Genomic DNA, 17,996 nt, shown 5'->3' on the forward strand with positions numbered 1-17,996 from the left:
CGATTTATAAGGGAGAAGAGGGGACGCGCCCTCACGCGGCAGACTGAGAGAATGACACCGTATGAAGACACGATAGATACAAAAATCAAGGCTGGGTTTATTATTGTTAACTTCAAATAAAACAAATTACGAAAACACATGATCACTAAAGATAAAACAAAAAAGAAAACAGAAAATAAACGCTAATTTAAAATAATAATAAAAACTACAGCTGTACTAAAAAAATATCTAGTTTTATACACACAATATAGTGTAGATTGACAAATATATTTATTACATAAATTATAATGGAAATATATATATATGTGTGTGTGTGTGTGTGTGTGTGTGTGTGTACTTGTTTTTGCTACATTGTGGGGACAAAATGTCCCCACAAGGATAGTAAAGGATAGTAAAACCTGAAAAGTAAAACCGGCCTGCGGTCCCCACAATGTTAAAAAAATGATTAAAAATGGTAAATGATGTTTATCTGAAAATGTAACAATGCAAACATGTTTTCTGTAAGGGGTAGGTTTAGGGTTAGGGTTGGGTTAGGGGATAGACAATATCGTTTTGTCAGTATAAAATCTATTGAAGTCTATGGAAAATCCCCACAATTCACAAAAACAAACATGTGTGTGTGTGTTTAATATAGAATATTTATTTTATTATATTTTAAAATTACAATGATATTCATATATGAAATATTATATTACTGTTCTCAGTTGTACAGCAAAAATATTATATATTACATATTTATATACTTGCATATATACCTATTTATTTTGCTCACATGTGTATAATTTCCAGTTTTCAAAAGAAAAAATAGTATGCTGCTATTTTGGTCGAACGTGCAAGCAAAGGTGTACATTCGTAACTGGGTTATTGTTGTTAACTAAAAATAAAACAAATTACAAAAACACATAATTACTGAAAATAAAACTAAATGAAAACAGAAAATATGAGAATAAAATATAAAATAGTAATAAAAGCCAGACCTGTAATAAAAAATAAAAAAGTATAGTTTTAAAATTACCTGGGCAACAAAATTACACACATAATATAATACAGTTTAGACTTACATATATATTTATTATATACACTTTAATTGAAATATAATTTTGTGTGTGTGTGTTAATGTAATTAAAACAAAAAAATTTTGTTTTTGCTACATTGTGGGGACCAAATGTCCCCACAAGGATAGTAAAACCTTGTTAAAAAATTTTAAAAAATTATTAAAAATAGTAAATGTTGTTTATCTGAAAGTGTAACGATGCAAACATGTTTACTGTGAGGGCTAGGTTTAGGGTTAGGGTTGGGTTAGGGGATAAACAATATCATTTGGTCAGTATAAAATCTATAGAAGTCTATGGAAAGTCCCCACAATTCACAAAAACAAACGTGTGTGTGTGTGTGTGTGTGTGTGTGTGTGTGTTTACTGCATTATATTTCAATTACAATTTATAGAAAAATATTTGTAAATCTACAATATATTACATTATGTGTGTGAATTGGTAGTCCAGCTAATTTTAAAACTAGATTTTGTTTTTTAAATTATAGCTCTAGTTTTTATTAATATTTTAAATCAACCTTTATTTTAATATTTTCTGTTTTCATTTTAGTTTTATCTTCAGTAATTATGTGTTTGTGTGATTTGTTTTATTTTTAGTCAATAATAATAACCCATTTACGAATGTACACCTTTGCTTGCACGTTAGACCAGAAAATAGCAACATACTGTTATTCTTTTGAAATTTGGAAATTATACACATTTGAGCAAAATAAATACGTATATATGCAAGTATATAAATATGTAAATATTTTTGCTGTACAGCTAAGAACAGTAATATAATACTTTATATTTTAATATCATTGTAACATATAATAAAATAAATATTATGTAATAAAAACATAATATTATTTGAAATATTAATATATAAATATATATTATACAATGCAGTTAGCATCTATATATATATACTCAATTATATATTAATTGCACAGTATTTTATATTTATATATTAATATTTCAAATAATATTTTCTTTTTTAATATATTATAATATTTGATTATATTTTAATATTAAAATGAAAATAAAAAAATATAAAATATTATATTACTGTTCTCAGTTGTACAGCCAAAATATTTACATATTTCTATACATGCATACATACCTATTTATTTTACACGTGTGCACAGTTTCACATTTTCAAAAGAATAACAGTATGCTGCTATTCTCTGGTCTAACGTGCGAGCAAAGGTGTATATTTGTAACAATGTACCCATTATTTATACATAATAATAGCTACATTTATCTATACATTATTGCATAGTCTATACATTGTGTATTATACCTGTGATTTTGGATATTTCTATAGCGTGATAGCGCCAATGTCTGGTCATGGACGAGCACATCAGCAGCATGGAGGAAAAACAGCACCACGCGCCTCAGCAACAGTAACGTAGTCTGGTGTGCGCGAGCACGAGCATGGAACCACGGAGACTGAGGGAGCGCGCACCTCAACGCCAGCTGTCCTCTGAGGGGGACCCTTACCGCCCCTCCCCAAAACACATGTCTGCAAGCGCATAAACCACAGAATTTTGAATCTTTTATTCTTCAGCTGATGAGGACCTACACATAAATTCACTCGCTTCGATATTACAGCACAGCTCCAGCATCACCTTTACACAGCGACAGCCCATCGACCACCAGCAGCGCAGCAACGCCCATAGCAACGGCACTGCGCATCCTCATTCTGTTTCTCTGACCCAGCAACACCGGCGGCCGCCCTCCACCAACAACCAACCTGTTTTCCAACGACCTTCCAAACGGGATCCATATCAACACCGTTGTGTTTTTCGTTTTATCGCAAAGGACCATGAACGCGCCGTGTGCGGTTATTCTCTCATCAGTCAAAGGTGCGTACCCGTGCAACACCATGCGCTTATTTAGCAGTGCATTGGATACTATTGTTCTACTGTGGATATTATTTCTCCATGCAGAATAATTAAATCCCTGAAGCTGTTGTACATTAAAAATAATCATGTGACACGTGTAATCTATATTGCATTGGCACCGACCGAGATGCATGCGGTTCATCGTCTTGTTTTCGTTATTCCTGAGCGCGGGGTGCGGTGCTGCAGATTTCACGCTGATGCGACCCTGCGTCTGTTGCAATCATTTAATCCAACTGCAAAAGCATTGCCAAACGCATAATTACAGTTTTCACATGTATGCATAAAATTACCTTTTGTTTCATTGATTCAGGAGATTTTACGTTAGGCTATTTCTGTATATAATGTTTTGGATATTTTATTTTAATGTCAAATAAAGATTTTATTTTAGTAGCACACATAATCAGTTTGGTTTTGCAGCGTGTTCTGATTTGCATTAGCATTACACCTTATCTAGATTGGTTTCCATGGCAAAACACCATGGCTGAAAACAGGCTTTAGGGGGCACTATGTGGGTAAACAACATTACATTTTAAACAACAGCCATTATAGTCACTCAGCCTTCAGTTGACTGTAGGCTGTATTTTAATATTTTCCTTAATGCATATAAATCCATTTTACAGAACGGACACAGACGGAGTGAATTTCACAAAGTGATCTCAGTAATCCTGTGATTTTTTTTTATTTGTTTATACATAGAAGGAACAGACAAAGAAAGAGAGAAAAATATGTGGTGTGTAGTAAAGAATTTAAAAAATTGCGTTGAATGTAGAATATAAATTGGGGACAGAGGTTAAAATAAAATGGAGCCACATGATGGATTAAGAGATTATGGATGGAAGCCAAGAGATAATGATTGTTTTCCTGCAGGAGAGGAGGGTAAATGCTGGGTCAGCTGGTTAGCAGTTTTTGCCGTTGAAGAATTTATATAAAAGATTAAAAGATTAATAATTCAGCCTTTACATTTTGATTGATAATATATATCAAATGGATCTATATGTAAAATATCCTGTTTTTTCTCTCTTTTTACATCAGTCATTTCTCATTTCGAAAGCCCTTCCTCCAGCTGAAACACTGAGGGATCCTCCTCCCTTCAACTCACCTGTAAGTTCTGGCCTATCAAGGACCTGGCAGCGGCACGGGAGCTCCGCCCACCACACCCTCTAAATGAGGGACAAGGCCACCCAGGTGAGACATTTATCCTGTTTAAATGCTTTGCGTGTATACCATAAAGATATGCCATATATGTATATACATGAAAACTCTTGAGTATAACATATGTGACTCTGGACCACAAAACCAGTCATAAGGGTCAATTTTTTTAAATTGAGATGTACATGAACTGAAAGCTGAACAAATATGAACTTTCCATTGATGTATGGTTTGTTAGGATAGGACAATATTTGGTCGAGATACAACTGTTTGAAAATCTGAAATCTGAGGGTGCAAAAAAATAAAAAATATTGAGAAAACGGCTTGTAAAGTAGTCCAAATGAAGTTCTTAGCAATGCATTTTACTAATTAAAAATTACATTTTTATAAATTTACAGTAGAAAATTTACAAAATATCTTCATGAACATGGTCCTTACTTAATATCCTAATGATTTTCGGCATAAACAAAAAATCGATAATTTTGACCCATACAATGTATTGTTGGCTACTACTACAAATATACCCGTGCTACTTAAGACTGGTTTTGTGGTCCAGGGTCACGTATGCAAAACACAGGGATCATTTTGGCTGATAAAAACACACACTGCTGTTACAGTAGTACACAGTACAGTACAAAGAGTAGTACAAAGAGAACAAATTTCCAGCTTTAAAATTATTTTATTAGTTACAATCATCAATATGTAATTTAGTAGGTAGTTTATATAGTGTAATTAACATATATCATATAAATATAATTTAGCAAAATAATTTAGTATATTATTATAGGCAGGAAACTGATGTTATATACAGTGTGTGTATATATATATACATACTTTATAAATATGTAATTGTATACAAAATATGTAATAAAAATTTTGCACAAACGTTTACAAATTTACACACACGTGCATAATGTTTTTTACACACAAGCACCTTGGTATAGTTTTATGCTTGTTAATGTATTATAGGATGAAAAAAGGGTTGTTTAATATTTTTTCTTACTATGCAAAAATGCAACAAAAAAAATAGGTTATAGTTACTGTGGTTGTTTGCTGACAAAAATGAAAATAAATAAATAAGAAGAAGCCTGTGAGTCAAATGTTCTTGCAGCCATATGATAGCTTTCTGTGAAAAAAAGACTGAATGATCTTTTCCTGCCTTAAGCTGCTTTATGAATGAATCAGTCAATGCTTGAATTGTTTGGTCTGTCTGTTCTTGGCTCATTCTCTCTCTTTCTTCTTGTCAGACCCCTAGGGCCTGGGTAGATGAGCGGAGGAGAGGCTCTCATAAGCGATCAGCTTCCTGCGGCAGCACTGACCAGCTGAAAGAGGTAAGACTTCTAGGCCCTTTTTAAATGATCTAAGCACCATGGGCATGCGGATTGCTGTTTGCGGATTGGCTGTTTACATGGATCAAAGACTGAACGCTTTGCCAGAGAGGAAACTCATCTGCTCGTGCAGGGCAAAGGGTAAAATCATACAAAAATAATAGTCTTTTACATTGCACTTTTTTCATTATAGCTGCATACTACTAATGCACCCTTTAAATAAATAAAAAAAATACTGCGCCATTGACTTTAGACCAGGTTTCAGTTGCCGAAAAATAGCAACACACCAACAATGTCCCTGAACACATCTCGTTTTCAGACCAGCACACCCGTGGGCGTACAGATGTGCATTTGCTATTTAAACAACGTGGTGCTAGATGTGAAAATAATAACTGTGTTGGGCTGAAACTAGCAAAAACAATTGCGCCAGGTGTATGATATGAGCCCATAGAGCTATTATAACGTGCTGATCCGTCCTCCTCCTTTGTTTGTTTTTTATGTACTATGTCATTCATAATCCCTTTTCTGACTTCATCTAGATCGCAAAATTGCGACAACAGCTCCAGCGGAGCAAGCGCAGTAGCCGTCATCGTCGGGACAAAGACCGCAAATCCCCCTTTAATGGCAACCATGCCATCATCCAGTCACAGGTGGGCATCATCGCATCCCAGCAGCCACAATTTGTGCTTGTGTTCGAATAACTGGGTGTATCTTGCACATCATTAAGAATACCTTCATAACCTCAGCTAGTACACGCTGCAGAATTGAAGTAGGCCAAACGTCTGGAGAATTTAATAACGCCCCATTTTTCAGCATCTGTCCCAATTTTGAGGTTTCTCTGGCCCCTCTGAGACTTGGGGACAGGATTGTCTCAAAGGACAGTAGCTGGATTTAGAGTAGCTTACAAAGTGTGCCGTCACCAGCGCAGCCTTTGGATGAATAAGTCAACACATTGTATTTCCATGCGTGTGCATTTTTATAACAATTATGCAATTAATTATACTTGACACCTCAGCAGTATACAGCAACCTACCATGCAAATGAGCTCCCTGAGTAGATGGCATTGTGTTTTTTGTTAAAGTTAAGCTCAATCATCAGCATTTGTGGCGTAATGATTACTACAAAAATAAGTCGACGTTACAGTGAGGTGCTTACAATGGAAGTAAATGGAAGCAATTTTTAGAGGATTTAAAATGTTAAGCTTACATTAAAGGTGCAGCTGCTCTATGAAATTTCGTAAGAAAAATCCAGTCATTTTAATAGGAATCCACATGTTTGAGAATTTCACATAGAGTCAAAATATTTTGCATACACAGATTTTGCATAAGGTTCAACCTTTTCATGCACATTTGCTGCACTGACCAACAGATCACTGCTTGGTTTAAACACTGGCTTCTGACTGAGTGGTGTTTTGTGCTTCACTATACTAGCTATTCAAAGTGGACAATGGACCGCATTAATTCTTCTGTTGTTCTGTGTAAATGCAGCTGTAAAATGCTTTTTTTACAGTCCTTCTACGGTTGAAAGTTTTTAGGCATTATGTTTTCATTAGACAATGTTGTAAAATTCAAAGTCAAAATTAACATAGAAAAGATTAGTGAGCAATTTTTCCATGTGTTTACATAGAAAAACAGTACAATAATACTGAAAAACAATAAAAAAGTCACTTCAGGCTATAAAAAATGAAGTAAATTCTGCATTAGTACTAGTAAGCTTGTAGAAATTAAAGCACAAATGTGACCCTGGACCACAAAACCAGTCATAAGTGTCATTTTTTTAATAAATAAGATTTATTGGTGTATTGTTCATTAGGATAGGACAATATTTGGCTGAGATACAACTATTTGAATATCTGGAATCTGAGGGTGCAAAAAAATAAAATTATTGCGAAAATCGCCACAAGTCCAAATGAAGTTCTTAGCAATGCATATTACTACACAAAAATTAAGCTTTGATATATTTATAGTAAGAAATTTACAAGATATCTTCATGGAACATGATCTTTACTTAATATCCTAATGATTTTTGGCATAAAAGAAAAAACAATCATTTTGACCCATACAATGTATTCTTGGCTATTTCTACAAATATGCCCATGTGACTTATCAACGCTATAAAATTAAGTAAAACCTATTCAACTTTTCTGATACTGGTGTTCCCATCATGCACTGGTACTGTTTTCCAGCTGTATTTACACTTTTTATCATTGCTTTTGTTGTAGTAGCTTAAGATTTGGTTACATCTGGAGTTCATTTTCTAATCAAAATGACACATTCATACTCAAAGCAATCCAAAAACGTCATTGTGTATTGTGTACCCGCTATTGAAGTCTGTGTTTATGCAAGTGGCGCCTTACTAATTATGTATATATGGTGTCATATGATATGTACTGTATTATTTACTTATGTTTCTGAGTAACACATACACTCAAAAAGCATGGTTTAATTTAGGGCTGTATTGAGTAAAATCAAAGTATTGCCAGTAAGCTTTGACTAAGTAAAAATTATTCAAACTTCTACTGGCCAAGCTAAAGTTACTTAGTTTCTTTGTTAAATTTACTAAACTTAGGTAAGTAGGTTTTATTCGACAATAACAGGTAAACTGAACAGGGCGGTAGCAGTAAAATGTACTCAAAATGTGTTTTTATCAAGATTTTATCAAGTAAATCTTACAAATTATTTTTTTCAGTGCAAATTGTTTGTCTTATGGCTACACAACTAAAACAGCAAGTATTTCAGCATTTACAGAGTGGCTTTGTTCACTTTCAACATGCGCTTCACTGTAATCCAGATTTTTGCTTTGCTTTTTTTTTAAGAAAAAATGTCTGCAATTTCCGTAGACTGACCCTAACCTGTACTAAACCTGGAATATTCCTTTAAAAATCATTGTATTTTGAGAACAGAAGAGATTTTGTCAATACAACTCAAAAAACAAGAGAACTCTAAGAAATGCGACACATAGAGAAAGGAAAAATGGGAAAATTTTGGCTCTCCAAAACCATACATGGAGAAGATCATGAGAGCATGAAGAAAAGATTGAAAAAGAGCTCTTACATCACGCCATACTCAAAATAAGCACCCTCAAGCTCAGCAGTAATGGGCTCTCAGTGGTAATGCTTTCTGTAGTCGGTGGTTTGTGTATAATGATGGAGCTTAGCCTGGCAGAATGTTTGATTTTTGGCAGTGGAGAGACTGTAGAGATTGTGTATGTGTGGGCTCAGTGCGTGTGGGAGTCGTTCTAACAGGATTACACAGAAGGCTGGTTTCCTACAGGGGGAATGTTTGTGTACTCGACACACAGACCCGTACACACATCTCTAAAGACCTTTTCCTGTTTTTCAGTCTCAGATGCCTAAAACCATCCTGATCCCCATCCCCATCTCTAAGTCCACACCTCCCAGATTTCGGAACAGCATAGAGGGGCTCAACCAAGAGATTGAACGCATCATCATACGGGACACTGTGGAGCGAGATGAGGTCATAGTAGTAAGTGTATCTCAACAACTATTTTTTCAAAAACTATAGAGTAAGAAACTAGAGCCATTTCCTAATTAAAGGGATAGTTCACCCAAAAATGAAAATTCTGTCATTAATTACTCAGTCTCATGTCTTTCCAAACCTGTAAGATCTTCTTTCATCTTTGGAACACAAATTAATATATTTTTGATGAAATCCAAGAGCTTTCTGATCCTCGACAGCAACACAACTGACACGTTCAAGGCCCAGAAAGGTACCAAGAACATTGAAAAAATAGTCCATGTGACATCAGTGGTTCAACAGTAATTTTATGAAACTACAAGAATACCTTTTGTGCACAAAAAAATAAAAATTTACTGAGAGTACCATGACCCATCCGTGTGCGCTCGTAAACAAGGCGCAGCGCAACACATGCATCGTGGTATTCTTGATAATGGCGGAAGACGGTAACTCGGGCAAGAAGAATTGTTGTTAATATCTTAATTTGTGTTCTAAAAGTGAACGAAGGTCTCACGGGCTTTGAATGATGTGAGGGTGAGTAAATAATGACATAATTTTCATTTTTGGATAAACTATCCCTTTAAGTGGTCAAAATATATCAATGTGAATAACTATTTTGTATGTTTTTTGGTGTTTTATTGTGTATGGGGTCCATATACTATTATTATTAGAATTAATAATTATGATGCTTGTGAGTCATACTGATACTGGTACAATTCACCAAAATTCATACTATGGAAAATAGTAAATAGTAACAATTGCAAATAGCCAACATTAAAACAGTATTATAACAAAATTATGACTTATAAGACTTATTAAATTATGACAAAAAACACATAAAAATAAAACAAAATACACAGGAGAACATATAAAAATTAAACTGGATTTAACAAATAGTTTTAATAGTTTTGTATTTCTATTTCATATTTTAATTTTCACAAACTGTGAATATACCGTATAAAGTAATTACATTTTTTTTACTTTTCAAATGTTATTTTATGTTTGTGTTGTTGGAAAGGAATCTTTACTGTCCTTTAATTTCTTGCATTTTCAGGATCATTTAAAGCTCAAAAAAGGTCTTTTCTTCAAATGTACTTGTTGTAAGTGTTGGGCTGTCAGTTTAACGCGATAACTTAATTAATTAGTTATGAAAAACAATGCGATTAAAATATTTTAACACAGTTAACGTGTTGGCCAAAAAATGCTCCTGTATGTGTTTTGTCTCATATTTATATATATCACATATCACACGATATCACACAGGCAGCAAGAGCAATATGATACGAGTGCTGATTTTGTCCCGATCTATCACTAGCTTAAATGTGATTTAATACAACAGTTCAGTAGGTAAGAAGTTCATATTATGTTATATTTTATGCACTATATTATGTGTTTTCGCTCAATTTCGCAGAGAACATATTACCTTTGAAGCCTTAGCAGAACTGTTGCGCCTCTCCGACCAAAACAACAGTGTTTAGTTTCTAAATGAATATGCATTTTGAACAAATCATGTGAATCAATGATTTAAAGGCTAGTTCATAAAAAGAGCCATTTACTTCATTCCTAATTGAATCAGCCGTTTGAAAGAATCGAATGAGTGAATGACTCATAAACCTGCTGGCAGATTTAGTTTCTTATTTTTCATTATCATAAAAAAGTATAATTTCATTAAATAATAATAATAATAATAACAATAAAAACATTTAAGGGATAGTTCACCCCCCAAAAATCTTATTTTGTCATGTTGTTATGTTCCACAAAAGAAAATATTTTGAAGACTGTTGGTAACAAAGCTGTTTTGTTTACCATGACTTTCATTATATGAACAAAAAATACTGAGATGTTTTTATGTTCCATAGTTCACGTTAGGCCATTGCAGCCTAAATGTTTATGTGTAATAAATTTTATGTTGAATCAAAATATTTCTTTCTAAAGCTACAGTTTGTAATGTCTACTTGATACTTTCTCATTTAACACAAAAATAGCTTTAAATAATCTTTTGTGGATATTTTCACAGTTAAATGTATTTGGTGATTAATCAGATTAATTAATCAACACATCATGTACTTAATTAGATTAAAAAAAAATTGACAGCCCTAAAAAAATGTAAAAGCATTAACAAATTAGTATTACATAGCATACGTTGCCTTAATCAAAAATGTTTATTACCTGGAACATTGAGTGATTTCTGTAATTTTGACAGAAAATAAAACACTTTTAATAAGAATTAGAACTGAAAAGGAGAGACAAAAAGCATCCTGGTGAAAGAAATGTAAGGATTCAGGAAGAAAAACAAGAGATTTTTTGGTGCATTCTAGTGAATTATTCATGGGATATATTATAAATCTAATCAGGAGAGCAGATTTTTTTTTTTTTTTTTTTTTTTTTCATTATTGTTACAGTGCAATACAAAGAAAAAAAAAAGAAAATAATCATGAGGAAAAGAATGAAGCTGACTTAAAAGAGCTCTTGCTATGAATATTTTTGTTATACCCTGTCACACTACAATACAAAGCATTAGGTTATTTCCCTGATGTCTAAAGGAAATTGTAGAGCTCATTTAGTCAAACTATGATTTGAAATAATTGTTTCAGTCCTTTTGAAAGAATTTCCCAAACCGGAAGTGCCTCATGTAATTTAAAACGTCTATCCTCCTCATTAGGAAAAAGGTGGATAGGGACTATAACAAAGCTTATCAGTGTACAGTCAATACTAATGTGGTGTTTGGTGGAATCCAATTACCAAGAATAGCTTTTGTCCTACACATCCTAATTAAGCAACTGTGCGTATGTGTTTTAGCCACAGGATGTTCCTGATGGGCACCGCGCGCCCCCTCCCCTCCCCCAGCGCAGCAGCAGCACTCGCAGTATTGACACACAAACGCCCTCCAACGGCGGTCTCGGCAGTAACCGTAGCAACAGCAGCAGCCGGGCCGACTCCGTCTCACCCTCATACCTCAGCATCCTCAACGACACGGTCGGAAACAGCCCGCTCGATGACACGCTCAACGAGAGCAAAGAAAGAGGTCAGATGTACACACATCATCATCATCATCGTCATCATACAATAACGGAAAAACACGCTATTTAAATCCTATATTCCTTTTTCTGTCTTAGAACTGGGACCTTGGTCTCCTCTGCCCAAATATGCTTCCTCTCCAAAGCCCAACAACAGCTATATGTTTAAACGTGAGCCTCCGGAGGGCTGCGAGAGAGTTAAAGCTTTTGAAGAAAACCAGTGAGTAACTGCTTTGTAGATATTTTGTCTATTTGTTGCTGTACTGTTTTTTTTACCCATGAATAAAGTATAAAAAGGCTTTGAAGCTCAAAAAATTAAATAAATGCTTTTTCATTTTCAACACAGGTTCAGTTGAAGGTGCTATACTTTCAGAAAATGTAATTTGTCCAACTCAGTCAAAATATTATATATTATGAGAAAAATATTACAGTATAATAGTATAAATATAATATAATAGTAAATTAATAAACTGTATTTAAGAAAATTAGGTAACAGGGTTGTAGATTCAGCCTAAATTAAGCTATAATTACAGTAACTATGGATTAGCTAGTTTGGAATCAAATGTTTGTAGTTATTGATAAAATTTGCTATAACATACTAAGTCATAAATATGAGGTAAAAGTCACAATTATGGCCTAATAATACATAATTATGAGAAAATCATAATTGTGAAAAAAAAAATTGAAGTTATGAGATAAATTATGGCAAAAAAAAGTCATAGTTTTGACACGAAGTCTAAAATATGACATAATTCATAATTGTCTTTTTATCTCATAATTAATGTGATAATGTAAGATTTCCGATAAATTAAATGCTTTGGTATATCATAATTATGACACTGAAAGTAGAAATAACAACATACTAAGTCATAACTATAAGATAAAAGTCAAAATTATGGCATAACAAGACATAATTATGAGATAAAATCATAATTGTGAAAAACTCAAAATTATGTCAGTTATGACATAAAAGTCTTAGACATCATAATTATGAGATTAGTCAGTTTTAACACAAAAAGTCTAAATTATGACATAAAATCTTTAACTTTTTGTCATAATTGACTTATCTAAATGTAACATTTTGTCTTTTTATCTCATAATTAATGAGATAATGTAACATTTTCCATAAATTACCTGCTTTAGTAAATCACAATTTATGAAGTCATAAATATAAAAGTTGAAATTAAGTGCATAATAAGACAGAATTATAAGATAAAATCATAACTGTGTTAAAAATGTGTGTAAAAAGTCAAAATTATTAGATAAATGATGACATAAAAGTCAATTGTGATCTTAGACATCATAATTATGAGATAAGTCAGTTTTGACACAAAAAGTCTAAATTAGGACAAAAAAATTAAACATAATTAAACTTATAATAATTGACTTAGCTAAATGTAAAATTTTGTCATATTTTTGTCTTTTATCTCATAATTAATGTGATAATGTACAATTTCCCATAAATTGAATGCTTTGGAAAAAATAATTATGACATTGAAAGTCAAAATAATAACATACAAATCATAAATATGAGATAAAAGTCAAAATGATGGCATAATAAGACATAATTATGAAATAAAATCATAATTGTGTTAAAAAATCATAATTATGACATCGAAATTCAAAACATACTAAGATTATTAATTATGAGATTAGTCATAGTTTTGACACAAAAAGTCTAAATTATGACATCAAATTTTTAAACTTTTTGTCGTAATTTTGTCTTTTTATCTCATAATTAATGTGATAATGTGAAATCTCCTAAAAACTAAATGCTTTTGTAAATCATAAATATGACACTGAAAATAAAAAAAATCTAAATGATGAGACACAAAAGTCATGGCATAGTAAGATGGCATAATGCATGGCATAATTATGAAATAAAATCATAATCAAAATTATGATGATCAATTATGACTAATTGCTTTTACTTTTAATAATTATAAAAGTAAAAATTCTAAAAAGGTATAATTATAAGATAAAAAAAAAGTGAAAAAAGTAAAAATTCTTAGTCATCATAATTATGAGATTAGTCATAGTTATGACAAAAAAAATTACATAAAAATGTTACACTTTTTGTCATAGTTGACTTATCTCAATGTAAAATTGTGTAATAATATTATCAATCTCATAATTATTACTTTTTTTGTAATAATATAGTTTTTATCTCAATTTCAAATTTCATATTTCATATTTTTGAATGATGATTTCTCAAAGATTGAGATGATTTTTTTTCTATGTGGCGGAACTCTGTAACGGAGCTGAATGGTTGACCTTGACGAATATAAACAATATTGCAATTTGTGTACAACAGAAATTTAAGAATTGAACAAAAGTACCACTGAGGTGGGACCTTGGCCTGAAAAAGTAATGGTACACCCATTTGCATCCCATACGTGGAAAATGCCAAGACTTGGTTATTTTGTAAAGGTGTCCCCACATAAAAAAACAATGGTGGGGGATTTAACTCACAGGAACATTTATATTCTTATCAATATGAAAGATACATTTTCACGAAAGAGCCTTGGTCTTTCCGTCTTTTGTTCTAGGCCAAGGCCTCTTCAAGAGATTCCACCATATCTCTGCCCGGACAGAAACAAGGTGAACTTCATTCCCAAAAGCGGCTCTGCTTTCTGCCTGGTGAGCATCTTGAAGCCTCTGCTTCCCACCCAGGAGCTGAACTTCCGTAGCGGGGTGGGATACCGCAGCATCTCCCCCTCCTTGGTGCCTCTGGGTGGTGTCGCGGTGAGGAGCCTGTCCCCCTCCATGGGTCCCGTCCTGGCCCGTGGACGTCAGTCACCGTGTCTCCCACGACATCTTGAGGAGCCAGAAGGTTAAAACAGGAACAGAGAAACCTCAGCTGATGAACAGAGATGCCATTTTCCCACACTCCTGTATCGTCTGATAGAGTCAGAGCTTTGTTAGGATTTTATTTAAGAAAATATTCTGAACAGCTCCAAGAGATATCAGTCTGAAACTTGAACATGAGGGGTTTTTTTCATTGTTATCTAAGGGTAACGTAGTAGGTGTAAAAGGTTGATCGAAAGGAGGATTTCAGGATGGTGTATGTATATAGATGAAACATTTTTTCAGTATTGCACTGCTTTTTACTTTCTCAATGATTTATTGCATTTTACCATGAAGCCTTTGAATTTTCTTATGTATAGCTGCATCCTTTAACCTACACAAAAGTTTGGAATAATTACGATTTTTATAGACGTCTCTTAATCTCACTAAAGCTGCATTTATTTGGTCAAAAAACAGTAAAAACAATAATATTGTGAAATAATATTACAATTTAAAATATTTTCTAAATGTAATTTCTTCTTGTGATGACAAAGCCTCTGCATCATTACTCCAGTCTTCAGTGTCACATGATCTTCAGAAGTCATTTTAATGAACTGATTTGGTGCTCAAGAAACATTTCCTATTATTGTCAGTCTTAAAAACAGTTTTTAAGAAATTAAGAAATTATTTTATTCAGCAAGGATGCAAAAATCCTATGAATTAAATGGCATTTAAAGTTAAAATAATAATATAGTACATCATAAATATGAGATAACTGTCAATATTATGGCATAATAAACAATTATGAGACAAAATCATAATTGGAAAAATGTCGAAATTCTGAGATAGTTAGCATTTTTAGTGTTGAAAACAGTTTTTTAAGAAATTAAGAAATTAAGAAATTATTTTTTTAGCAAGGATGCATAAATCCTGTAAATTAAATGCTTTGATAAATCATAATTATTACATTTAAAGTCAAAATAATAATATAGTAAGTCATAAATATGAGATAAATGTCAATATTACGGCATAATAAGCAATTATGATGAGATAAAATAATTGTGAAAATGATGAAATTATGAAAGTCTTTGTCTAAGAATGAGATTAGTCAATTATGACACTAGAAGTCTCAATTATGACAAAAATATTAAACTTTTTGTCATTGTTGAATAATCATCATTTTGTCTTTTTATCTCATAATTATAGTTTTTATCTCAATTTCAAATTTTGTAATTTTTTATTTATATTTTTGACTTGGTATGTCATAATTATGATTTCTTAGCATGATATTTTCCTTACATAGCAGAATGCTGTAATGGAGCTGAATGGTTGAGCTTGAATACAACCAATATTGCAATTTGTTTACAACAGAAAATGTAATAAAAGTACCACTGACCTTGGACTGAAAAAAGTAATAGTACCCCCATTTGTATCCCATGCATGGAAAATGTCAAGACTTGCTTATTTTGTAAAGGTTTTCTCACATAATAAAAAAAAAAGAATTGTGGGGGATTTAACTCACAGGAACATTTATATTCTTATCAATATGAAAGATACATTTTCACGAAAAGAGCCTTGAACTGGTCTTTCCATCTGTAGTTTCAGGCCAAGGCTTCTCCAGTGCATTAAATTGATCAAAACTGACAGTAAAGACATTTTAATTTCAAATAAATGGCCTCTTTTGCATTTTCTATACATGAAACCTTAAAAACACCTGTTATTAATAGTGTACCAATAATATTTGTGACACTGAAGACTGGAGTAATAGCTGCTGAAAACTCAGCTTTGCCATCACAGGAATAAATTACATTTTAAAAAAGAAAATGCATGTTAAATTGTAATAATATTAAGTAATATTACAGTTGCTAACGGGGGAAGAAAAACAAACAAAACAAATGTAATTTTTCCAAACTTTTGACATGTAGTGTAAATGTAAGTGATTTGATTTAGGGAAATGGAGGTTTTAGGTCATAGTTTTGCTTGCTTAATAGTTTACATGCAGTTTGAATAGTGCTGGAAGAACAACCAGAAATGTTGTAGCAGATTTGAGGAGGACTAACAAATGTGCCTGACTCCCACCACCTGTCTGTAGGACCCCATGTGCTTACAGTCCCTTTTCTATCATCGTCTGTCCCTACATCCAGTCTCGCCCCTTAAATGTATAGAGCCCTTCCCCATATACGTAAACCTGTATGTGCTTAATGTGACTTGCTGGTGAGAGGAAGTTTTGATGGTACATGAACAGCCTGGACATCGAACAAATGTACTGGACAGTATTATGATTACAGTTGAGGTCAAAAGTTTACATCCCCCTTTCAGAATCATTAAAATGTTATTTTACAAAAATAAAAGGGTTCATACAAAATGCATGTTATTGTTTTAGTACTGACCTGAATAAGATATTTCACATAAAAGATGTTTACATATAGTCCACAAGAGAAAATAATAGTTGAATTTATAAAAATGACCCTGTTCAAAAGTTTACACACACTTGATTCTTAATACTGTGTTGTTACCTGAATGATCCACAGCTGTGTGTTTTTTTAGTGATAGTTGTTCATTTGAGTGAACATTTGTTCTAAACAATTAAACTCCCTGCTGTTCTTCACAAAAATCTTTCAGGTCTCACAAAATCTTTGGTTTTCCAGCTTTTTTGTGTATTTGAACACTTTCCACACTGAGTACAACTAAGGGACTTACGTGCAACTATTACAGAAGGTTCAAACACTCACTGATGCTCCAGAAAGAAACACGATGCACTAAGAGCCGGGGGGTGAAAACTTTTGGAATTTGAAGATCCGGGTAAATTTAACTTATTTTGTCTTCTGGGAAACGTGTAACATGTATCTTCTGAAGCCTCTGAAGGGCTGTACTAAGTGGAAAAAAAAAAAAAAAGAGGAGGCAAAATAAGGAAAATGTACACATCTCCATTCTTTTCAAAAGTTTTCACCCCCTGTCTCTTAATGCATGTTTTTTCCTTTTGGAGCATCAGTGAGCGTTTGAACCTTCTCTTTGAACTTAGTTGTCCTCAGTGTGAAAAGGTGGATCTCAAAATCATACAGTCATTGTTGGAAAGGGTTCAAATACACAAAAATGCTGGAAAACCAAAGAATGTGTGGCACCTGAACGATTGTTCTGAAGAACTGTGGGCAGTTTAACTCTTCAGGAAAAACAAGGGACTCATGAACAACTATTACTAAACAAAAAAAACACAGATGTGAATCATTCAGGTAACAGCAGTATTAAGAATCAAGGGGGTGTAAACTTTTGAACCGGGTCACTTTTATTTTCTCTTACGGACT

General features: G+C 32.9%; 1 protein-coding gene across 1 annotated transcript; it reads left to right on the top strand.

Moving 5' to 3' along the window:
• Positions 1–2,482: 2,482 nt before the first annotated feature.
• Positions 2,483–17,604, top strand: fam117ba (family with sequence similarity 117 member Ba). The gene is made up of 8 exons (XM_051112181.1): positions 2,483–2,898; positions 3,970–4,122; positions 5,334–5,417; positions 5,954–6,064; positions 8,756–8,899; positions 11,690–11,915; positions 12,007–12,127; positions 14,457–17,604. Exons 2-8 carry the CDS (start codon positions 4,102–4,104, stop codon positions 14,743–14,745), a joined length of 996 nt encoding a protein of 331 aa, XP_050968138.1. The 5' UTR covers positions 2,483–2,898; positions 3,970–4,101; the 3' UTR covers positions 14,746–17,604.
• Positions 17,605–17,996: the final 392 nt, after the last annotated feature.

This window comes from Labeo rohita, chromosome 6, assembly GCF_022985175.1.
Source record: "Labeo rohita strain BAU-BD-2019 chromosome 6, IGBB_LRoh.1.0, whole genome shotgun sequence".
In the NCBI taxonomy this organism is placed as follows: Eukaryota; Metazoa; Chordata; class Actinopteri; order Cypriniformes; family Cyprinidae; genus Labeo; species Labeo rohita.